The sequence below is a fragment of the Boleophthalmus pectinirostris genome, unplaced genomic scaffold (assembly GCF_026225935.1).
Source record: "Boleophthalmus pectinirostris isolate CB_2022bp ecotype Guang Dong unplaced genomic scaffold, ASM2622593v1 HiC_scaffold_1, whole genome shotgun sequence".
NCBI classification, from domain to species: Eukaryota; Metazoa; Chordata; class Actinopteri; order Gobiiformes; family Gobiidae; genus Boleophthalmus; species Boleophthalmus pectinirostris.
This window is the reverse complement of record NW_026570970.1, coordinates 38,222,900-38,247,682: the sequence shown is the minus strand read 5'-3', so window position 1 is coordinate 38,247,682 and position 24,783 is coordinate 38,222,900. Positions and strand designations below refer to the sequence as shown.

Sequence of the window (24,783 nt, the reverse complement as noted above, 5' to 3'; positions counted from 1 at the left end):
AACCGAGGATTCATCTGAGAAATCCACCTTCTGCCACTTTTCCAGTGTCCATCCTTTTAGCAGGCTGTGGGCCTTGGCAAATGCCACATGTTTTTATAATTGCCTTTTGTTTAGTGCTGGTTTCTGTGCACTGATTCGACCATGGAGGCCATTTCCAGACAGAATTCTACAAACTGTTGTGGTTGACACAGGGACTTGAGGTGACCAGGCCTGGTGGAGTCTGCTGCAGTGGAAAAGGGGCCTTGGATTTTTGAATCAACAAACGGTCCTCCTGAGCAGTTGTCTTGTGGCGTCTGCTGGACCTGGGCTTGTCAAAAACATCTCCAGTCATTTCAGATCTTTTTCTTCTTCTTTGTACTTGACGCTGAGACACATTGAAGGTGTCACCACCTCAGCAGTGGATCTGGTCTTCAGCCTCTTGATAATTAACACTTTGGTCTCAGGGTGGATCTTAGGCATGTTGTCAGAGGTCAAGTTGCAGTTGATGTGAAGGTCTGGTTCTGCTGGGTTCTTTTTATACACACACTAATTGATTGATCAGTAACTGATCACAGGTGAGGCTGTAATCTAGGATTGGGTGCATCATATGACAAGGCCACAAGACTTTTGTCGTTGCCAAAATCTGACCTTTCTGTGTTCATTAATTTATTTTAGTTTATTGAGCATAATTTGGGAGGGTTTTAGCTTCATATGAGACATTTCTAAAACCAATCGATTCATTTAAAGTCAGGTTATAAGCTTTTGTTTCTACAAAATGGATAAGTGACAGGACTTTTGTCAGGGACTATATAAAAAATATACAAAATTTGCTAAGCTTTATAGTTTCAACTTGATTACGTGAGTTTGGAGATTGTTTGAAACACAAATCAAAATCACCATCCAAATTGAATTAATTATTATACTTTTCTCAATGAACTAAATAACAGAGCTTGAGCTCTCCTCTCCATAGAGCAGGTGCATGTCTGTGGCTGGCTGGGTTAAGGTTTAGCTCGCTCTGATTGGCTGTCCTTGCCCTCCTCTCTGCTCTCTGATTGGCTGGCTGTATGGTTTAGCTCGTCTGATTGGTCCTTACCTTCCGCCCTCCTCTCCAGAGAATATGTGCAGGGGGCCATTGTGTCTGAGGGCCTCCACAGGACCAGAGCCGTGTGGTTGTATTTCTGGGGGATCTCTGGAGTCCCAGGACGATTCGGAAGACCTGAGGAAAGACAAGAGAGTATTGTACTTTAAAGAGACAGTACGTAATCTGCACTCTTATTGTTTTAAATAAAATGCTACAATCCCAAATGAACCTGTGTCCCCAAAGTCTTCACCTGCAGAGAAAGAGACACATCCTGCATTTGTCTCATTCTTAGTTTATGTTCAGGCCTCATGTGGAAACTCAGAACCTCCAGAGGCATTTTAGGTTCAAACCAACTGGATTTCAGCCTTGGAATTGGCAACCCAAATAAGAGATTCATGTGAGGCTCATTCTGTCTTCTGATTGGATAATCATCTTGAACCAAATTATAACATAACTAAATGGGACATCCTGTCTTATATTTCTGTTGTTTTTGAGGTACATGCTTCAGTGTTCACTAGTTTTGACAGTAGTAGCAGTAGTAGAAGTATTTGCAGTAGTTTTAGTAGCAGTAGTAGAAGTATTTGCAGTAGTTTTAGTATCAGTAGTAGAAGTATTTGCAGTAGTTTCAGTAGCAGTAGTAGAAGTATTTGCAGTAGTTTTAGTATCAGTAGTAGTAGTATTTGCAGTAGTTTTAGTATCAGTAGTAGAAGTATTTGCAGTAGTTTAGTAGCAGTAGTAGTAGTAGTAGTATTTTGCAGTAGTTTTAGTATCAGTAGTAGAAGTATTTGCAGTAGTTTCAGTAGCAGTAGTAGAAGTATTTGCAGTAGTTTTAGTATCAGTAGTAGTAGTATTTGCAGTAGTTTCAGTAGCAGTAGTAGTAGTATTTGCAGTAGTTTTAGTATCAGTAGTAGTAAGTATTTGCAGTAGTTTCAGTAGCAGTAGTAGTAGTATTTGCAGTAGTTTTAGTATCAGTAGTAGAGTATTTGCAGTAGTTTCAGTAGCAGTAGTAGAAGTATTTGCAGTAGTTTAAGTATCAGCAGTAGTAGTATTTGCAGTAGTTTTAGTAGCAGTTGTAGTAGTATTTGTCTCTTACGTGCTAGAGAGATGGTACAGGAGGAGGACGTAGATGCTAGTGGATTGGTAGCCACACACTCGTACACTCCAGCGTCCTTCTTGGTCGTCTGCATGATCATGAGTAACTGTCTCCCGTCAGGACAGGCAATCATGTTCATACGAGAGTCGATCTCCAGAGGCTTCTTATCTGAAACACACAAGCACAAACTGATGTAAGTATTCCTTATAAGGATAATACACTTAATGATCATATCCTGACCAAATGTATACTGGTGTATTTGGAGGAGCTCGGAGTAGAGCCACTGCTCTTCCAGAGAGAAGAGGAGCAGCTGAAGCCCAAGTGTTCTAATAGTGCCTCAGGATCCTGGAGGAAGTATCTGGGGTGAGCGAAGTCTGTGCATCACTGCACACTACTAGCCTGATTCACCAGCCGGTTTCACCAGCCGTCTGACCTCGCAGCATTAGGATTTGTTCACTCAACTGTAGGCAGGAACTTTTTTTCTTACAATCGCTGCTATTTGGTCATGACATATGTAATGCGTCAGAACGCTCAGTGGTGTCCAAGTAATTGCCGGAACAACAGCAAACAAAGCAGAGAGTGAACATGTCTGTCAATGATCATTGTCATTTCTGCGAGATGAACTTGCGAATTGAAGATGCGATGAAAATGATAAGTTTGTATTTGACAAAGGAAGTCCAAAGGAGGATAGCATATGCAATCTGCTATCACAACTTGAGTTGGTTCATCTCTTCACTGATTGGCCAGTTTGTGGTCTACAACTTCTGCAGTTCTTGCAAACCATCTAGTGTATTCTGATTCCTGACCTAGTCGCTGGAGAGAAATTAAATTGAGCAGAGGAACTAGGTGGTGCCAGCCTGGTTAGCAGACTACAGCCTCCAGCCACAGATAAAGAGAAACTGTTTGGAAACTGCTGCTTTAGGAGAAAGTGGGCTTCAAAACCCACCTCAACCATCATCACCAAATAATAACACATTTCTATCAAAATAAAATGGTGAACAAACCTCCAGGTTCTAAGCAGCTGATGTGAGGGTGGGGGCTTACCTTTGACCCAGCTGATGTGAGGATAGGGGCTTACCTTTGACCCAGCTGATGTGAGGGTGGGGGCTTACCTTTGACCCAGCTGATGTGAGGATAGGGGCTTACCTTTGACCCAGCTGATGTGAGGGTGGGGGCTTACCTTTGACCCAGCTGATGTGCGGGTGGGGGCTTCCTGCAGGGAGGCAGCTCAGAGTCACGGGGTCTCCCTCCAGAAGAACGTGGTCCCTGAGTTTAATGTGGAAAACTGGAGGAAAATCTGGACACAAACAAAACAGGATTCAGTGGTTTCGATGTAGAGCTTTGCCCACTGATCAGTAGGTTAACAGTTTGATCATAGGTGCAGATGTGCTCTTAAGCCTGAACACTAGATCTGCAACAGTCATCTGGACACTAATCAATTCCTCTCCCATCTGCAAATCACCTTCAAACTGAAGGCTCTGGTCTGATGGGGGGACAAAGGACACTTCAACTCACCCCACAATAATTCTTCTCCTCAGCACAGGGACTCAGAGACATGTACTGCTTTGTGTACGTGTTACAGTACTACAGTAAAAGTACCTGATGCGAGTTTGTTGTACTGCCTGGTCCTCAGAGCAGAGATCTCTCGGCTGATGGCTGAGGGGATGTCGGGCTGAGACACAGTTTTGTCTCTGCGTCCTCGAGTCAAACCCCAACGATCCCAACGAGACCTGCGATCTGCCTCCACTCCTGGAAATAAGATACACTATATATGTATATATATACATTTATTACAGTTACAATACAATTGCTGCTTAATGTGCATGAATGAGACCAATGAAATGTGTAATCTGCTTCCACTCCTGAAATACACACAGGCTATAATTACTCTAGAATCACACTGGATTTATTTAGACACCCAAAGCACTTTACAGCATTATTCACTCACTCCACACATCAGATACTAGTGTATCCACTGCTGATATTCCCCACGGTCCCTCATCCAGGCCTGACCAGGCCCAGCTCTGCTTAACAAAAGAGATCTGACTAGATCACACTTTGACAAGTGGGACTGACCACAAATCAGATAGGGCCACACAAATAGTGAATGACAATAAATTTAACAGAAAATAAAGTTGTCGAGACATGCCAAACATCATTAAATATATTGACAAAAAGCTGTGGAGTAATTAGACAAACTGCTGGGTGAGTTAAATAAAAGATCATTTCAGACTCTTTGGAACTAATTTTGCAAATTAGAGCACGGAAACCCTTTTGGACAAATATTTAGAACTTATGTTGGGGCTCGGTTTAGACTCGGACACATCTGTGTGTCAGCTGTCTACAGTAAAACCAGTCGTTTTGAGACTCTTAAGTGTCAAAAGATCAGAGTTCTGCATTTTAAAGCACTTTGAGTGCCTTGAAGGTGGAAAAGTACTATAGAAAAATGTGACCATTTACCATTTCTAGTTTAGATACAAGTCAAAAGTGTGCTATTATTATTTATGAAATCTCTTTTTTTACTTCAGATTTGTGTGCTGTAAACAGACACACATGAACCACTTTCGCCTTTTCACTTTTAAAGAACACTGCCTCAAACTGGATTTGTGGAGGATGATTTCTATGGATAATGTGGATGAGATGTTGCACTTTAAATTTACCACTTTATAAGAGGAGAGGAATAAAGTCTTCTCATTATTTTCGCTATATCCCGAGTTGGTATTTTGCGTCTCTGTGCCCATTAGAGACACTAACAAACAATACCCTGAGTGTCATTAAGCCTATGAAAATAGTGTAATTTTAATTGTGTCAGGTCCAGTCGATATCTTAGTACCTATCAAGCTCGTGTTGGATTCGATACTGCTCTGTCGGACGCGGGCCGGGCTAGGACAGAAAGATTCGTCCTGATCCACAATCTACTGCAAATACACACACACACACACACACATATTTCTACACATAAAGTGAGTGTGACCCACCTTTAGTAGAATCCAGAGACTCTGTAGAGGCTCCGTTGGTTGCCTGCTGAACGAGTTGGTTTTGTGGTGCTACTTTGACCCCGCGGTTCTCTGAGGTAGCTCTCCGCAGCATGGACAGAATCGGCGTTCTCTTCTGATCCTTCTCCTCTGACACCTTCCTCTCCTCCGAATAACTCCTGATCCTGGTCGAGATTTCCGCCACTGTCGACTCAATCTTCCGCCTCATTGTCAAAACCGGAGATTCATTCGGCTTCTTCAACTCTTCCTTCTCCTCTCCTCCCTCACCCTCAGACTCTTTTCTTTCCTGTGATCCTCTCCTCCCAAGCGTCCATGACAATCGTCTTTTCGAGGTGTCCTCTTCCTTAATTTGGTCTGTTCTTTCCATCGACGGCGTTCGTTTTAACCGCAGGGACAATCTTTTCATAAATCCCTGATCCTTTTGCGCTTCTCTCAGATCTTGCACCGACTTTGACTTCTCCTCGAGCCTCCTGGTGGCCAATTCTAGTGGCGCACCCATGGGACTAGGCCTGTATATGTCCTCTCCTGCTTCGTCTTTCTCACCCGCTTGCATCTTATCTTCATTTTTCGATCTCGTTAAAAACTTAAAACTTCTCGTAAGCGACGATTCACGCTTTTTGAACCTTGCTTCGAACAGCTCTTCCGATGCTACGTCTTCAAAATCGCCTCTGTTTGCGAGATTCTGTTGCGACGTAGATTGCGCCAAAGTTTTAGGTGGACTTGGCTCTTTCAGAATAGTTTCAGGTGAAGCTACTCTCGCAAAAACAGCAGGATGTTCAGTTGTTGACGTATTGACTTGTTGCAAATCTGTAGAAATCGTTTGCGCGTTAGCTGGTTGCTCATTTGAAATCTGTGAATTCTGCGGTATCTGGACTGGCGTAGACGGTCCTATCGTTACGTCGGTAGCCGGTTGCACTGCGGGTACCATTATAGTCTGCATGATGCTGGCATACGCTGACGTCCTACCATCTGGAAGCACTGTTTTCGACGGAGAAGGCGGCGCTACGTACGGCTCTGGGTATGAAATAGCGTCCGCTTCTGGCGCGTTTGGGTATTCGTCTGTTGGTCTCACTAAAACCGAGCTAGTCGTTATAACCATTTCTGTAGATTTTGCATTCAATTCTTCGCTCTCCTTCTCAGGCGTCTTTTCAGCAACAGTTTCACTTGAATCTTCTTCCATTGGTTTATCCTCTTCAACTTCTCCTCCTTCCTCAATTTCCATTTTCTTACCCGAACCAGGCGACGGCGCTCTTTCTTCCTTCGCAGTTTCTGTTTCCATTATCGGCTCTTCGGAAATGCTCATATCCTTTTCCGAAAACCCGCTCGTGCTTGAACGCTCATCAAAGTTACTGTCCGTCGCTGCTTTCTCTCCGATCATTTCATCTGGTTTAGATTCTCTTTCTATAAACGATTCCTCGCTTTCTGTTTTGGTCGGACTGTCCTGCAACACGGATTCCGGAGTGGGCGGTTTTGGCGAGGGCTCTCTCGGCGTCACCGGCCTTGAATCGAATTTCGACTGGTCGGTCAACGCCGACATTGAAATCGCTTCCTTTAACCGCCTTTCTTCCATCGTCGCCAGTGGGATTTCTAGCGGCGCCCCCATCCTCCTGTGCAGCGCGATCGGCTCTGCGTCCCCCTGACTGAACGAAGCGCTTTTCCGTAAAACTTTAGCTTTCGGCGTCTCATCTCTCGGTGACTCACTGGACACGGCTCGGGTTAGTGGAGGAGGAGCTAACCGGTTCATGCGATACCTTTCCGAAGTTCTTTTCTCATCTCCCATCCCCAACGTTTCCAGTAGAGGTCCTCGCAACCCGCTCATCTTGTTGTCCACAGACCCACCTCGTAACAATCTTTGCCTCATCAATTCCAGCTTCAGTGCGTAATCTTCCTGGCTCATTTTTGGGCTAGCGCTTCGCCGCGGTAACTCCATCGACACTGCTTTTTTAAGCATTCTTCTCCCGTCTTCTTGCGGCGATTCGCTCTCACCGCTGCTCTCTTCTGGAGTGATCTTTAACATCAAGGCGCTATCGGCCGATCCGCCGCGCCTTAACTCCCCCCGTCTCCTCCCCGTATCCATTTTTTCTGAATCGACGCTTGACCCACGTTGTAGCGGCTTCCTCGGCATTCCCGATTTTTGGATTAGCTCCGCCTCCTCCTCTCTCTCCATCCTCTCTTTCGCGTCAACTTCCATCGGCTCCTCCTCGATCAAACCGTATTTATTCCCGTTTTCCCTGCGGTTCTCCTCGTTGGTTTGGATTTCGTTTAGAGACATTCGTGATCCGGAGAATTCGGTGTTGAGGGGCATGGGGATGAAGGGAAGCTCGTCGATGTCTTCGTCAGAGTCGGAGGAAGAGGAGGGTAACGCAGATCCTTCCACGGAGCGTTTAGGCGCCGCGATGGAAATGTGGTTTGAAGAATCGCTCAGTAAATCAGGGATCGAACGCATCACCATTTTGGATTTGTAGCTGATTAAAGAACGCTGAAAGAGTCAAAACAATACACATGCATTTAGAACAAAAGGTTAAGGAGAGTGTCAGATGCCCTTCCACCCTCCTAGGTTCAAATGTTTTTCAAGGGACTTTTGAGCAATGTAAAGTTATGGATCAAAAATGCATATGGGATATAGGAGGATGGGAGGGCATCTGACACACAGCGTTAGTTAAGTTCATTTGCAGATGTTATGCCAGATGCCCTCCCATCTTCCTGTGTTCCTGTGTGTCAGATAGTGTTCAACTGAGATGAGGGCAGGTCAAATGTGTCTAGTTAATCTGCAGATGTTGTGATGTGTCAGATGCCCTCCCAGATGTTGTGATGTGTCAGATGCCCTCCCAGATGTTGTGATGTGTCAGATGCCCTCCCAGATGTTGTGGTGTGTCAGATGCCCTCCCAGATGTTGTGGTGTGGTTGGAGAAAAGCAGCAGGAGAATGAATCTTGTCACTGTGTACTTCTTACACATTTTTCTCACCTGCCATTTCCTCCGAGCCACAAACTTCTTGAGAGCTTCTGTGCTGATGGCCTTTCCTTTACTCAGAGCCTGGACAAAGGTTCAAGTTTAAATTCAAAATAAAGCTAATATATTAATATTCATAAAAGGATATGACAGAGTGAAATCTCACTTTGAACCAGGGGTGTCTGAGACAGTCCTGAGTGTTCGGTCGCCTGGAACAACAAATATAATCATCACATTGATGTGTACAGTAGAGGAATTGTTGACCCAATGCACAACATTGGTAACAGGTCACAGTTTAATTAGGCCCGAGCGCCATGGGTGGCGTAGGGCCTATTGGTGGCATTGCCCGTGGGCCGCGTCAGCGTCATAATTGTTACTGTTCACTCCACTTCGTGCACCATGTCAAGTGCGCCCGCAAAAACAGAGCGCGAAGCGCTCTCCCCTTATCAAACACTCAGTGCCACTCAATAGTGACACTCATGGTATCCAATAGTACAGACTGGCATTGCCCATGGGCCGCGTCAGGGGCATAATTGTAATCGTTAACTCTCGTAAACGGCAAAAACGTGCATTGGGTATGTGAGTAATCGAAGAGGTCAATGGCAATGGACCGCACGGGTGCGTTACTGGACACGAGCCCTTTCCAATGATATATATATGTGCCACCATAGGTGGCCCTATATTGTTATTGTTCTGGAGTTTCTTTTTAAGTTTGAGCGCCATGTGTGGCGAGTTCAGTGACAATGAACCCCATGGGTGCGTTACTGGACGCGAGCCCTTTCCAATGATATATATAGTGCCACCATAGGTGGTGTCGTAGACAAACGAAATTCAGGTGGTGGATAGGTCTGGTTGTTCCAAACAAAAAAATATATTACGTGGTTGCTAGGCAACCAACAGGAAGTCCGCCATATTGGACTGATCGAGCGACACGGCGGCGAAGGCTTGATTTCCTGTCCTCGTATTTGAACGAACTCGTCCTAGAGCGTTTGACCCAGACTCACCAGAATCATTCTGTATCATTTAGACAAGTGGGACATTAAAAGTTGTTAAAAGCTTTTTGAAAGGTCAAACGGTGTTGCCGTGGCAATGGTCCAAATTTCGGGTACGTTTTTGCGGCTCGCCACCAAACTTCGACGAGTGATAATTCGCACAAACTGTGGCCGATTTCACTCAAACTTTAATCGTTGATTGACACCCCGACCCTGAACAGATTCATATAAGAAAATCTCAAATGGGTGCAATAGTGCCCCCTAGGGAAATTGCATGGAAGGGCAAAAATTTACTTTGTCGTAGACATACAAAATTTGGTACACACAATCGTGATATGGTCTCGATCAAAAAAGTCAATGACGCCCTCATGCCATTTCCCGTCATGTTGCCATGGCAACAAGCCAAACATCGGTCCTCGCCAATAGGACGCCTGGCAAAATTTTGGCGTAACCAAACCAAATTTGGTACACAGATGCACCATGGGAATAGGAACAAAAAAATTATATTACGAGGTTGCTAGGCAACCAACAGGAAGTCCGCCATATTGAATCGAACGTGCAACCTGGCGCCGAAGGGACAATTTCCTGTCCTTGTATTTGAACGAACTCGTCCTAGGGCGTTTGACCCAGACTCACCAGAATCATTCTGTATCATCTAGACAAGTGGGACATTAAAAGTTGTTAAAAGCTTTTTTAAAGGTCAAACAGTGTTGCCGTGGCAACAAGGCAAATTTTGTGTTAATTTTTGTGGCTCGCCACCAAACTTCGACGAGTGATAATTCGCACAAACTTTGGCCGATTTCACTCAAACTTGAATCATTGGTGGACACCCTGACCATGAACAGATTTATATAAGAAAATCTAAAATGGATGCAATAGCGCCCCCTAGGGAGATTGTATGGAACTATAAAATTTTACTTTTTCGTAGACATACAAAATTTGGTACACACATTCATGACATGGTCTTGATGAAAAAAGTCAGTGACGCCCACACTCCACCTCCCATCGTGTTGCCATGGCAACAGGTCAAAAATCTGTCCTCACCAATGAGCCGTCCCAACAAAAACTTTGACGTACTCAATCCAAATTTGGTACCACAGATGCATCATGGGACTAGGAAACAAAAAAGTATATTGTGCCCACGCCCCCTGCCAAACCAGAAGTCCACCATCTTGGATTAAAAAAAAATCAGCACGTACAGAAAATGAGAAAAATTGTACAGTTCGGTTATGATTAGGTTATGGTTAGGATTAGGTTAGGGGTAACGTTCGGCCTAAGGTTAGAGCTACAGTTAGGAGTTCAGGTGCGTTTAGGGGTTAGGGTTAATTTAGGAGTTAGATCAAGGGGTAAGGTGCATTCGTGGAGCACGGCATGTGCAGGGCTTAACGTGGCCGGGGTGCGGCGTGGCGTAGGGCGTGGCGTAGGCTCGAGCGAGGGCCGATCATCGCCGCTTGCGGCTATATTTTCCTATTGATACTTTGCAGTCGGTGTCATCAACATTCCTTGAGGGTGTGATGCTAACTGTAGGCACTGCTCTGTCTGAAGCCCTGTGACTCAAAACTTTAACCTGGACTTTGTTAAACACAATCTGATCATAAACAAGTGATGAAGTTGGAACTACAACAAATGATCTGATCTGTGCTGTTGAACAAGTCTAGAGTAAGATGTCCGGGTTTGTGAAAACCCGGACATCTTACTGAGGGTGGGGGGTGAGGCCTCGACATTGAGCTACTCTCACCTTGCAACCTGTGCACATGACCTCCCACTTGTCTCAACGGGGACTGAAAATGGGAAATTTCATATCCAAGTCATCGTTAAATGCACATTTGCGCTTCGGCATGTTGTAGACTGATCGACTGTTTGTGTCTCGCTCCTTCTGAGATAAAGAGAGCTAGGAGAGACGCTCAGTTTTAAAGATCATGAAGACCCAGACATTTCCAAAAAAAACCTGGAGTCCCTCGAATCACATTACAGTCACATGCTAGTTAGCATTGGGGTCAGTCTTATCATCAGAAGAGCCTCTAGTCAGAAAATCCATGTTCAGGTAGTGTTACAAATTGTTACAAATGAAATTGTATTTCAAGTTTTAAATATTTTAAAAAGTAAATATTAAAAGTAATAAATATATTAAACCCTTAAAATACAACAAAAATGTTTGAGGAAATAATGATTTGGGTGGAAATGTCTGTCTTAAGTGGAACAGGGTTAATAACTGTCTGATTTTCAGGCAACAACTTGCAAAATGTTCAGTAATTTGAGCTCCACAACCTTCATTTCAATTTTATTTTAAATCTTTTTCTTTTAATAGAGCATTGGTGGGTTTGTAAACCAACAAATGAAGTCATGCTGGCCTTAGCTAATGCTGTTATGTATGATTATGTGTTTTCCTGTCAATATCTCTAAAAATGTTGATGTTGCAGCCATTTTTAATTGGTAAACATCCAAAAGTTTACTAATTCTTCCCTGGTATCCAGGGATTATTCCCTGTTGCTTTCATCAAATATACATTCAATAGACATGTTGCTGACAAACCAATAGAAGAGGGAATGATTTTCTGACTAGTTTGTCTAGTCTTTCAGTTTGTCACTCTCAACTTTTACTGAAAATCACAGGCTTCTGAGAATGTGCTGTTGGTTTGGGCTGCTTGAGTTTTCAGACAATTAAAAATTTTATCAGGCAGTGTTTGCTAATGTGTGCATTGTGTCACTATGGTAACTGCTGAACATTCTGCACTGGACATACATGTAGAACACCTTCAGCAAGACTGAGGAAGTTTTGGCCCAGTGTTCAAGGTCACACATTGTATTTGTACATTTTGAGCGTCTGTTGTTCAGTGGGAGTGACTCACAGCGTGTCAGGGACCAGCAGTTTGATGATGAATCCTTTGGCTTCTCGGCTCAGGTCCGAGAACATCCCCTCCTCAAACGCCACGTTATAGTTTCTGATGTTTAAGAGCGAACTGCGATCATCTTCCCCCGCAAACGGAGACACACCCGTGAGGCTAAAGAAGAACAGAACACACAGATGACAGGCTAAAGAGCACAACAACAAACATAAGGGCATCAAACTGACAAGCAACGAAACATATCAAACATATGATCAAGCAAAGAACAAAATATAAATATATGAGACACGCTCATCAGGCTCAAAAATAAACAAACAAAACATTCATTACACAACTAAACCAGTGCTGAACTAGGACTAAGTCAGAACTAAACCAAGATTGTAAAGGGACTAAACCGGGATTTATCCAGAAGCCTGTTCTTTGAAGCTCGCTGAACTTATTCAGGATCATTTTGTCTTAACTGAACAGACTGACATGAGTGTGTCTGGATAAGTGATCCAAAAAGTGACCTCGCTAATCCTCTAATCCAGCTCTGTACATGACTCAGGTCTAAAATGGAACTCAACCAAGTAAAAAACAAATAAAAACTTAAACAAGGACTACATTTATATAGATTTCTGTGTCAGATGCCCTCTGTTGTGTCAGACTGAGATGGCAGCAGGTCACATGTCTCTAGTTAATCTGTAGATGTTGTGGTGTGTCAGATGCCCTCCCAGATGTTGTGATATTGATGATCTGGAAAAACATTTGTGGATTTGACTTTTGGTGAACTACTTCCTGTAATTTTTCCTTACCAGAGATAACTGATGACTCCAATTGGCCTGGAAACAAGAAAACACAAATGAGTCTTCAAATTAAATGTTACATAATATTAGTAATGGTTAGTGTTGTAATATTTGTACCAGATGTCGGTGGCTTTGGAGACTGGAGTTTGGTTGACGATTTCAGGAGCGACAAACTCTGGAGTTCCGTATTTACAGAACTGCATCTCCTCCTGAGAAAACTCCAGAGCATTCCCAAAGTCACAGAGACGGATCTGGTCTGAGTGAACATCGGCCATCAAGATGTTATCAGGCTGAAAAAGAGACGAGAGAGAATGAAACGAGGAGAGGAAAAAAGGGCAGAGGAGAAAGAGAGAGAGAGGTGAGCGATAGGTGAGAGGAGAAGAGGGTGACAAGGGAGACAAAGAGTGTGATGATGATTCTGTATTTAATACATTTTTTGCTCTAAAATAGTATATTTATGTCAAACTGTGTCCATTGGTTATTTTTTTCAGTTTGATGTGTCTCGTGTCTCTGTGCTGTACCTTGATGTCCAGGTGGATGATGTTGAGGTGGTGCAGATAGTCCAGACCCTCCAGGACCTGTCTGATACAAGAGCGCACCTGACGAGAGAGAGAACAGAGGGGATATGACCTTTGACCTGTTTTACTTGACTCTGAAGGTCATTTATAACTGAAACTCATCAAATCAAACTCACGTCTGACTCCAGGAGCGACGTCCTCCTGATGAACCTGTCCAACATCTCCTCATGACATCTTCAAAAGTTAAGGACAACACACAGTCTAAACCAAGACTGAACCAGGTCTAAACCAGGTCTAAATCAGGACTAAGCTAAACCAGGTCTAAACCAGGTCTAAACGTAGTTTCTTCCAGGATACTTCTCGGTGACGATAATGACGGCGTTCTTCTTCTCGAAGGCGTCATGGTAGTAGAGCACCCTCTGGTGGTCGAGTCCGGACAGGATCCTCATTTCCCTCAGAGCAGAGCTTTTCCTTTTGGCTCGAGCCGAGATGAACTTTGCTGCAAACTCCGTCTTATCCGACTTCTGCACCACGCGCTTTATGTACGAGAACGCTCCACTGGGAGAGAAGACGAGAGGGATTTAAGTAGGGCTAAAGGACTAAACCAGATCAAAACCAGGACTAAACCAGGTCTAAACCAGGGATAAACCCATAATAAACCAGGTGTAAGCCTAAGCAAAGGTTTAACAGCAGTTAAACCAGGACTAAGTAGTTGGCTGAACTTCAGCTAGAAAAGTTACATTATGGACCTTTAAATTAGTGACTTACAGGTGAGTTTACTGTTTTCCCTCACTGTCCATGTGACTACAACAATATTTGTAGTACTTTCTTACCGTCCGATCTCCTTGTGGATGTCGTAGTAGTCGCTGAGGCGGCGCATTCTCCTCATAATGGTCTCCTCATCCTCCATCGGCTCGTCCTTCACTTTCACTGAGCACAGAGACATAACAGCTTTAACACAGAGACATGACAGCTGTAACTTAAGTAGTAGTAATGGTGGTATTAGTAGCAGTAGCAGTAGTAGTATCAGTGAAGTAGCAGTAGAAGTAGTCCACATACCCTGGAGCTCGGCCTTACAGGACACAGACCCTGCCTGGTTTCTTGTGTGCAAGTATACAGTAATAGTAGTGACAGAAGTAGTGGTAATAGTAGTACTTGTTGTTGTAGTAGTAGCAGTAGCAGTAGCAGTAGTACTTGTTGCAGTAGTAGTAGCTGTAGTAGTGGTACATACCCTGGTGCACGGTGAGCTCGGCCTTACAGGACACAGAGCCGGCCTGGTTTCTGGCGGTGCAGGTGTAGACTCCAGAGTCGTCGGGCCGAGCGTTGAGAATCACCAGAGAACACTCACTGTCGTCATATACAAAGGTGTAATGACTGCTCTCCGCCAGCAGGACGTCATTCTGAACAACACACAACACACGTACAGGCTCAGTCCAGACTACAGCATGGAAACCTGACTAAATATTAGACTTTAAATGTAAAATTAAAAACAGCTTAAGGCCACCACACACTTCAGAAATTTCAGAAACAATTTTTAAATGTGCAACAAAAGCGCACACCACAGACATTCACTTTGAGTTCAGTTTCACCTGGATCCGTGCGCTGTGTGGATGTAAACAAACACACATGAGGAGCTACTCCCACCTTTTTACTTTTAAAGAACGCCTCAAACTGGATTCACAGCAGCGTTTTGTGGACTGGATGTCAATATTTCTATGGATAATGTGGATGAGATGCTGCATTTTAAATTGACCACTTTACGACAGGTGAGAAATAAAGTCTTCTTATTTTCACTATATCTTGAGTTTGTATTTTGTGTCTCTTTGTCTGTTAGAGGAACGCAAACAATATCCTACATGTGTGTCAGCAGGCCTGTGAAAATAGTCTGATGTGTTTAACATCTTAATATCTTAACACTGGGGGGTTCAATCACCGGTCTGTCTGAGAAAATAGAAAAACAGACAGAACGGACAGAAAAAAAACTGCCCGAATCCGCACTCTAGTCCATAGGGGTGTCAAATTATTGCGTTAATTGCGATTAATTAATTACAGTCATATTTAACGTGTTATGTTTTTTAATTGCATTTTTAATCTCAAATTTTTCTGTTTCTGTATGTGAGTTGCCTTATTATAAAATCTGTTTTTATGTGTTGTTAGGACACAGTCGCACTGTGCAGTCCTGCTCCGCTCGCTCCCGCAAAGAATTGTAGCCTAATTTTTATTCCCGTTCTCGCCGCATCTGTGATAAACCTGCACAAGTCTCATCTGAAAACATCACGACACAGACACAGAACAGACTCACCTTCAGCATCAACATCCCTCTGTCACAGAGAGAACACTCATATTCCACTGAGTCATGTCCTTTAGTAGAAGCTGAACCACATCAGCGACACAAGAGCGTTTTGTTTTGTTTTTTTCTCTGCTTAATTTATGCAAATTAGCCATGTGGTTTTAAGTTTTGTTTCTGTGAGACTTGCACAAATCGCCATTAAACACATGATAATGTCAAACGGGCTGATGTGGCTCTAGAGTGTTTATGTTTATATGTTGTAAAGTTGAGTTTATTTATGCAGATTAGTAACAGTAATAATGATGATACTTATATAAAAACATTCATGATAGTATGAAAATAATGTAATAATGAATTCAAATGAAAATACCTCAAGTTGAAGCTTTTCTCAGCAATTTTTAGGTGAGATTAAAAAAGAGATTAATTAGATTAATTAATTACAGATCATAATTAATTAATCTCTCAATCTCTTTTTTAATCACTTGACAGCACTACTAGTCCATACACTACAAAGAAGTGGACTAAGACAGTAGTGTTCAGATGAATAATAATGAAGCTCATTGAGGTTAGCAGTTACAGCAGCTACCATATTTGGAAAATCTCTGCACAAAACCAAAGAGCCAGTCAGGAGCCAATCTACACGTTTTAGACCAAATGACGAGGTTCACAGCAGCAGTTAAAGAGACAGGGTCAACGTTTTTTCAATACAACTAAAGTCCATCTATAAATACAGTCCATGGGTTAACGTATGTCTACTCCATGTGTTGTGTCTGTACCTTGAACCAGAGGATGTCAGGGATGGGTTTTCCTTCACAGACCACAGCGAATCGCGGCGTCTCTCCTGAGCACACGTCCAGGTCCTCCATGATGGTCTCAAACGTGGGAGCAGCTGAGGACACAACGAGAACAACTCATATGGACACAGTGACGTCACGCTGGGGATGTTCATCATGTATGTCTATGGTGGAATGCTCATACGTAGGTTTTCATGGTGATACAATGCACATGTTGCCAAACACTGGCAAAGAAGTTTTAAGACTGTCTGAAAACCCAAGACAAAAGCATTCACGGTCCAGCTTAAGAGAAAGGTGAGAGTGACTAACTGAAAAACAGTTGGATAATGCAAACTAACTTGTGACTGTATTGTTATTTAAGATACTTGTTGTTTAACAGCATAAATCATCTCACATTTTGTGTCTACCTTGAGTAACAAATCTTCAGAAAGAGCAGTGCCTAATATATTATACATATTATTTTCATGTTATTGTGTCCTTGTATAATATAATGTAGTCTTGAATGTTCCACAGTATGACATCAAACTTATCTATCTCCATGGGGGCAAGCAGGTGACACCACCAGGACAAATTTCTCTGTGGATAGACAACCCTAAACCAGGACCAAAACATGATTAAACCAGAACTTAACTAGGACTTAACCAGGACTATATCGAGACTGAACCAGGACTAACCCGCAGCAAAACTAAAGCAGCATTAAACCAAGAGTAAACCAGGACTGAACAGGGTCTGATCCAGGACACTTCCGCAGTGGGCCTTTCCTCCACACACCTGCCATCTCCACGGTGAATTTGCAGCTGTCAGAGCCGTGTTTGTTTGTGGCGATAAACTCCATGTCTCCCACATCAGTACACTTGACTTTACACAGTTTGAGCTGGTGCTGGTCATCATCAGGCATCGACATCTCATATGAACCAGGACGAGGAGACAGGATTGAACCGTTACTACAGAAGGAGAGAGAGAAGGGATCATGTGGAGGTTCTGTATTACACAAAACTGACTGTTATGAGCTTTAAAACATGTTCTAATGTTATTACTTCATCAAAAACACACCTGGAGTCATGTTCTGTTTCATTCAAACTTTATTATTAGTCTGCAAAACTCCTAATAGTCTCCAAAGCTAAAAATGCTCTGTTCCACTTTGTGATGTCATGAAGTAGTAGTTTTTGAATTTAAAACTATCTTTTGTTCAGTAGAAATGGACAATTCCAGATCTGAAATGGTCTAACTGATTCTAGAGAAGGTGTGTGGAGTTTAGAAACACAGAGGAGCACTTCCTGTATTACCACATGACATCACAAGTAAGGGTGTGCAAAAATATCAAAATATCAATATATTGTGCAATCGTTAAATTTGATGATACACTATCGATATCGATACAGTATCGCTGCTGTATCAATACGTCACCAAGAGTCATTTTTAGGTATATTTTAATTAATTATTTTGTGTAAGAGCTACAAATGTGTTGACATTTTCACTGTTTTCATGAGTAAAATGGGTGTTTAATTGATTTTACACAAACTTAGTGGAGTTTGTAGACTTTTACTGTCACAGCCATGATTTAGGCTTTGTTTTTCTCTGAACCGTAAGTAATTCAAAATATATCGTATCAAATCATATTGGATTGAATGTGCACTGTATCGAAAAGTGTATCGTATCATGACTAAACCAAGACTCAACCAGGTCTAAACCAGGTCTAAACGAGGGCTAAACCAGGTCTAAACCAGGACCAAACCAGGTCTAAACGAGGGCTAAACCAGGTCTAAACCAGGTCTAACCCAGGTCTAAACCAGGACCAAACCAGTCTCAGTCCTGGTCTCAGTCCCAGTGTCAGTCCTGGTCTGGTCCCGTTCTCCATCCTGGTCTCAGTCCCAGTCTGGACCTGATCTGGTCCCGATCCCAGTCAGTCCCGGTCTGGTCCCGGTCTCAGACCTGGTCTCTGTGCAAAAGTCTGACATCACAGTTTAAGTTTAGATTTTTAGTAAGATTTTTTTATTTTTTATTTTTATTTTTTCCATTATTCATTCATAACACACAATCGAAAAAAATGAAAAAAAGAAGAAGAAAGAATCATCAGTTTTTTCATTTTAGTTTTGGAGACAAATAATTAAAAAAATTGTTGTTGTTTTTTTCATTTTCTTATTTTTGGTTTTATTTTGAAAAATGAATAATCAATTAAATAAACAAATAATAAGACAAAATAAGAGATTATAAGAGAGTTTGGAGGGGGTTAGGGTTAGGGTGGCGTGTTTATTGACGTGCTTCACAGTAACAGTATTTGTTGTATTTGTGTTTGTAGTGTGTACTGACCGTTTCCAGATGGCGGCGGCACTGACATGGTTCATAGTTTGGTTGTACTGTATATCTGTTGTGTAATGTGTGTGTGTGTGGGGGGGGGTGCGTGTGTGTGTGAGGGTTTAGAGCAGGCATGTCCAAACTATGGCCCGGGGGCCAAATGCGGCCCTCAGATAAATTTTTCTTGGCCCTCACACTTCCAGGTGAATTGGCCCATTTTACCTTGCATCAATAAAAAAAAAATAAAAAAAATTTACTTAAAGTTTTTTGAAAATCTGCCTTGATAAAGCCAATATTTAATATTTAGTGTGTGGTTTTAAGAATCTTAGCATGAATAAAGACTGATGGCTCATTCTAACGAATTAAACATGCACATATTTAAATTATTCACTGTACTGAGCATCAGTCTTTGGCCCTCGATTGACCCTCTGCTTTGTCTGTGTTTAGATATGTGGCCCTTGATGAAAAAAGTTTGGACACCCCTGGTTTAGAGGCTGCAGTACTGACCGTTTCCAGATGGCGGCGGCGTTGACGTGGTTAATGGTCACAGTGATGGTCACAGACTGATTCTCTGTCACATAAACCACGTCAGGTTTGTCCTGGATCACCGGAGCCTCAGACAGATATGGACCTAAATGACAGGAAACCATTATGTCATCATCTTTTCCATGTGATTCAAAGAGCCAATCAGGAGCGAGGACGGTACGCTGTCAATCAAACCTAGTGACCTGCTTTGTCTGTTATTACTCTTCATATCTTGATTTTGATAAAATAGTGAAATAAAAGCCCCAGGGCTTGCTGAAGGCCTTGCTGGTGATGGTCAGTATTGTAGTATTAGTAGTAGTAGTAGTATTTTTACCTCTGTCCAGCAGCTGCAGAGGTTCGGTGGAGGGGGAGGGCTTGCTGAAGGCCTTGCTGGTGATGGTTAACACTCTGAAGCTGTAGCGGACGCCTTTGGACAGAGACGAGACGCAGAAGGACGTGTCCTTGAGGCCGGACGCGATGATGGTCCACTGGATGGAGCCTAGCGCCTGCTGCTGGATCGCGTACATGAGGGACGACGGGTCTGAGGGGACGCAAAACAACAACAATCAAAGTAACATCTGAGCTTCAGTCTCAGGATTAAAACAAAAAATACACACTGATTACATTTACAGACTGAGCAGAATTTGATTTTATTTCATTAGATGAAGGGCTATATTTATTGTAACTGCAGTAATAGTAATAGTAGTAGTAGTAGTAGAAGTAGTAGTAGTAGCTCTGATCAGTAACCAGTAACCAGCAGTCAGTAGCTGGGGAGGGTTTGCTGAATGCCTTTCTGGTGGTGGTTAATATCGCAGTAGCAGTAGTAGTAGTGGTAGTAGTACTGGTAGTTGTAGTAGTAGTAGTAGTAGTGGAAGTAGTAGTAGTGGTAGTAGAAGTAGTGGTGGTAGTAGTGGTAGTAGTAGTATTTGTAGGAGTATTAGTGGTAATAGTAGTTGTTGTAGTAGTAGTGCCAGTAGTAGTAGTGGTAGTAGTGGTGGTAGTAGTAGTAGTAGTAGTAGTGGTAATAGTAGTTGTTGTAGTAGTAGTGTTAATACTAGTAGTGGTAGTAGTAGTGGTAGTAGTACTAGTAGTAATAGTAGTAGTGGTAGTAGTAGTAGTAGTAGTAGTTGTAGTAGTACTGGTAGTCGAAGTAGTAGTGTTAGTAGTACTAGTAGTAATAGTAGTACTGGTAGTAGTAGTAGTGCTAATAGTAGTAGTGGTAGTAGTAGTCTTGCAGTAGTCTTACCTCTGTCCAGTATCTGCAGTGACAGAGAAGACGCTGAACTTTGCAGTTTATTTATTTATTTATCTTTTTTCAGGAATTAGTCTGTTCACTTCTGCTCATGACGTCATTCTAAAGAAATGATTCTCTGTCCATAGTGCTGACAGAAACAAGCACATGACTGCTTCTCTACTGATGGAGGGGTCGAGTACTTGCAGTAGCAGTAATAGTAGTACTATTACGTCGAGTACTTGCAGTAGCAGTAATAGTCGTAGTATTAGCAGTAGTAGTAGTACTCACCAATGGAGGGGTCGAGTCTGCGTGGTTTCTTCCAGCTCAGAGTGATGGTTTTCCCGGTGATGGAGTCTACCACAGGACAGCCGTCTGGAGGGTCCGGCAGGATGTCTACAGGACACACTCATGTCAGTACTACTACTAATGTTTGCAGTAATAGTAATAGTAGGAATAGGATTTACAGTAGTATTTGTAGTAATGCCTGTTATGTAGAGGTGGGTGTTGTAGTAGCAGTATTCTTTGCAGTAGTAATAGTAGTAGCAGTAATGTTTGCAGATAGTAGAAACAGTAGTAGTAGTAGTACTAGTAGCAGTAGTGTTTGCAGCAGTAGTAGTACTGGCTGTGTTTGCAGTAGTAGTAGTCTTTGCAATAGTAGTAGTAGTAGTAGTAGTAGTAGTAGTAATAGTAGTAGTAGCAGCAGTTGTGTTTGCAATAGTAGTAGTAGTAGTGTTTGCAGTAGTAGTAGTAGTAGCAGTTGTGTTTACAGTAGCAGTAGTAATACTAGTAGTATTTGCAGTAGTATTTGTAGTAGGGTAGATTCAATACATATCTTGATACACAGGCCACGATATTGATTCGATAAGTTGTTAAGACAAGAAAAAATCTCATTTCTGCTAATGAGTGAAATATAAAAACACTATGATCCCACTGGTGTATGTCTGGAGTTTCTGCAGACAGTATGTAGCTCCTCCCCCACTGCCCCCTCCAGCAGAGACAGTATGTAGCTCCTCCCCCACTGCCCCCTCCAGCAGAGACAGTACGTAGCTCCTCCCACACTGTCCCCTCCAGCAGAGACAGTACGTAGCTCCTCCCACACTGTCCCCTCCAGCAGAGACAGTACGTAGCTCCTCCCACACTGTCCCCTCCAGCAGAGACAGTACGTAGCTCCTCCCACACTGCCTCCTACAGTCTGTGCTCTTACAGACACTCTGTGTCTCTCATCCTCTTTCTGGACTCAAACTGTAAATGTCTCAATGGACCGTTTTCTGGGTAAAATTTCTAAGACAGAGTGTGAGACAAACACTGTGTATATTTCAAGTCTCGTCGCGTGTGTGTGCACGAGCACATTTGATTAAAGCCGGTGTGATGCCAAAAGTGATTCTAAAGTATTTAAAAGTGAATCTCTTTGTCATTCCTGGGTCTATCAACATAAAATAAAAAGTGAGTGAAAGATCAAACTCTCCTCTGTTAGAATATTTCAGCTCTAAGTCTCTATGGAGCTGTTTTCTTAGTAGTTATGGAAGAAACTGTGAAAACCGTTTTACTTTGGGACCAAAATAAATGACAACACAGGGCACATGGAGGAACATGTGTGTATCGAAACATGTATCGAACAAAAACGTGTATCGAATTGTGAAACGTGAAGTATCGAACGATTCAATATTATATCAAATATTGTTGCATCTCTAATTTGTAGTAGTACTTGCAGTAGTAGTATTTGCAGCAGTCGTAGTATTTGCAGTAGTAGTAGTATTTGCAGTAGTAGTGGTATTTGCAGTAGTGGTGGTAGTATTTGCAGTATTAGTACTATTTGCAGTAGCAGTAGTAGTATTTACAGTAGCAGTAGTATTTGCAGTAGTAGTAGTATTTGCAGTAGTAGTAGTAGTATTTGCAGTAGTAGTAGTAGTATTTGCAGTAGTAGTAGTAGTATTTGCAGTAGTACCGGTGACATAGAGGTGAGCGTAGCATGTAGCCTTCCCCACTTTGTTGGCGATGACGCTCTTGTACACTCCTCCGTGAGCGTGAGTCACACTCCTGATCACCAGACTGTGCACGTCCCGATCTGAACACACACACACACACACACATAATGGACACACTCAAACATGGGACAGCAGCACAGGCCAGTAAACACAGAACTAAACCAGAACCAAACCAGAACTGAACCTGAACCCAACCAGAACCCAACCTGAACCAAACCAAATCAGAGCCAAACCAAACCAGAGCCAAACCAGGTCAAACGAAGATATAAAAGTGAGACTAAACCAGGACTTAAAAACTGCTGAAGCAAAACTAAACAAGGACTGAACCAGGTCTAAACCAGGATTAAACCAGGTCTAAACAAGGATTAAAACAATGCTGAAGCAGAACTAAACTAAGCCTAAACCAGGTCTAAACCATTTCTAAACCATTTCTAAACCAGAACTAAACCAGGACTGAACCTGAATCAAACCAGAACCAAACTAGGCCAAAAGTAGATATAAAAGTGAGACTAAACCAGGACTTAAACACTACTGAAGCAAAACTAAATAAGGACTAAACCAGGTCTAAACCAGGACTGGACTAAAACTAAATGATCCCTAAACCAAAACTAAACCAGGATTAAACCAGGTATAAACAAGGACTAAAACAATGTTGAAGCAGAACTAAACAAGGAGTAAACTATGACCAAACCAGGTATAAATCAGGGCTAAACCAGGTCAAAACTAAGTCTAAACCAGGACTAAACCAGAAATTAACTAAACCTTAGAAATTAACTAAATTAAATCAGAAATGAACTAATCCTAAACCAGGTCTAAACCAGGTCTAACTCAAGACTCAACTAAGACTAAACCAGAACTAAACCAGGATTAAACCAGAACTGAACCAGAACTGAACCAGATCTAAACCAGGTCTAAACCAGGTCTAAACCAGAACTGAACCAGATCTAAACCAGATCTAAACCAGATCTAAACCAGGTCTAAACCAGTACTGGTCCAGCTCTCCGTGGTGTGCGTCAGTACTCACACTGGGTCATCTTGCGGTCCTCGGTGCTGTCTATGCGCTGGCCGTTGTGGTACCAGGTGATGGTCGGGTACGGCAGACCGGACACTCTGCACTTGAGCACGGCCTCTCGTCCCTCCACCACGTCCAGGTCCAGGAGAGCTTTGGTGAAGTCGGGCATCGTGAACCGCTCCAGATCTGAGTCCGGAACCTCGGGCTCCTCTGGGATCGATGGCATCTTCTCCAGTTTAGCCCTGACATGAAGAGATACTGTAGATACAAGTACTACAACTACTACAACTACTACTACCACAGCTTCAACTGTTACTGCTGCTACTACTACTACTACTACTACTACTACTACTACTATGACTTATAAAGTATAACTAAATTCACAATGAGCAAGTAGTTTATAAAGAATGACGTAGAGTATTAATGAAGCAGTTACTGAGCCTGAATCCTTGTAAATAAACTATTTGTTCATTATGTATGAAGTCTACGTTTATGCTTTATTAAGTTTTTTTTTATAAAGTTCTTGTAAAGTGTCGCCAGAACTACTACCACCTGTACTACTGAGTGAAATGTAAAGCTCACATCTGGGAGGAGATGGCGGGCCGGGGCTCTTGGATGTACAGTTCTGCAGAACACTCTGCCTCTCCGTGGACGTTTCTAGCGGTGACGGTGTAGAATCCTTCGTCGTCGTTGGTTACGTGAGAGAGGATGAGCGAGTGTCTGCCTCCCTCCTGAAGGATCCTCACGTCCTCACTCTCCACCAGAGGCTGGTCTGAACAAAGAAGACACATTTAAATCTGAGAAATGTTTCTCAGAAACACAGTTCACACAGTTCCAGTCTGGCTCTGCGCTCCCTCACACAACATCACACTGCTGCATCATTTACATCATGACAATCAACAGTGGCGACATGCGGTAACATTCCCGGGACATGTGCATGTGTGAATGGAGCTCAGGTCTGGTGGGGTATCAACAGTTCTCCTGAAGATCACTTATATAGAGTGGTCCTAACATGGAACCTTGGGGCACCTCTCATCTTCAGATACTGACATAACCTTTGAACCACAGTAATGCATTAGAGCAGTGGTTCCCAGATGGTGGTGTGGGCACCACCAGGGGAACTGGGAAAGATCAGGGGCTGAAGAGGGGTTTGCATAAAATACATTTTCAATCTTGTCTTGAAAAAAAAAAAAAAAAAAAGCGCTAGTCTTAATTGTTTAAATGAGAAGCCCATGTTTTAATACATAATCTATAAATATACCATGAGGTTTTGTCAAACTCTTTTCTGAGGTCTGTCGGTCCTAAACTTTAAAATCTTCTCCTGAAGGATGTGCACCTCCTCACTCTCAGAAGCACCATTCACACATGCACCAGTCTCAGAACACTGGCCAAGAAACCTATTTTAAAG

At 42.7% G+C, this 24,783-nt stretch overlaps 1 protein-coding gene across 1 annotated transcript in view; it reads right to left on the bottom strand.

The window, feature by feature from the left end:
* The window catches only part of spegb (striated muscle enriched protein kinase b), a 59,630-nt gene that overhangs the window by 13,704 nt on the left and 21,143 nt on the right, over window positions 1-24,783 (bottom strand). Inside the window, exons 11-33 of the mRNA XM_055162769.1 lie at window positions 23,958-24,147; window positions 23,388-23,617; window positions 22,324-22,443; window positions 20,667-20,771; window positions 19,479-19,685; window positions 19,127-19,250; window positions 17,096-17,268; window positions 16,307-16,419; window positions 14,472-14,640; window positions 14,074-14,170; window positions 13,598-13,798; window positions 13,417-13,474; window positions 13,244-13,321; window positions 12,840-13,012; window positions 12,732-12,758; window positions 11,941-12,093; window positions 8,267-8,309; window positions 8,116-8,184; window positions 5,132-7,628; window positions 3,753-3,902; window positions 3,334-3,450; window positions 2,154-2,321; window positions 1,073-1,195 (exon numbers count right to left, since the gene is read on the bottom strand). Of these exons, the coding sequence (XP_055018744.1) occupies window positions 1,073-1,195; window positions 2,154-2,321; window positions 3,334-3,450; window positions 3,753-3,902; window positions 5,132-7,628; window positions 8,116-8,184; window positions 8,267-8,309; window positions 11,941-12,093; window positions 12,732-12,758; window positions 12,840-13,012; window positions 13,244-13,321; window positions 13,417-13,474; window positions 13,598-13,798; window positions 14,074-14,170; window positions 14,472-14,640; window positions 16,307-16,419; window positions 17,096-17,268; window positions 19,127-19,250; window positions 19,479-19,685; window positions 20,667-20,771; window positions 22,324-22,443; window positions 23,388-23,617; window positions 23,958-24,147 (5,385 nt within the window). The remainder of the gene's footprint in view (window positions 1-1,072; window positions 1,196-2,153; window positions 2,322-3,333; window positions 3,451-3,752; window positions 3,903-5,131; window positions 7,629-8,115; window positions 8,185-8,266; window positions 8,310-11,940; window positions 12,094-12,731; window positions 12,759-12,839; window positions 13,013-13,243; window positions 13,322-13,416; window positions 13,475-13,597; window positions 13,799-14,073; window positions 14,171-14,471; window positions 14,641-16,306; window positions 16,420-17,095; window positions 17,269-19,126; window positions 19,251-19,478; window positions 19,686-20,666; window positions 20,772-22,323; window positions 22,444-23,387; window positions 23,618-23,957; window positions 24,148-24,783) is intronic.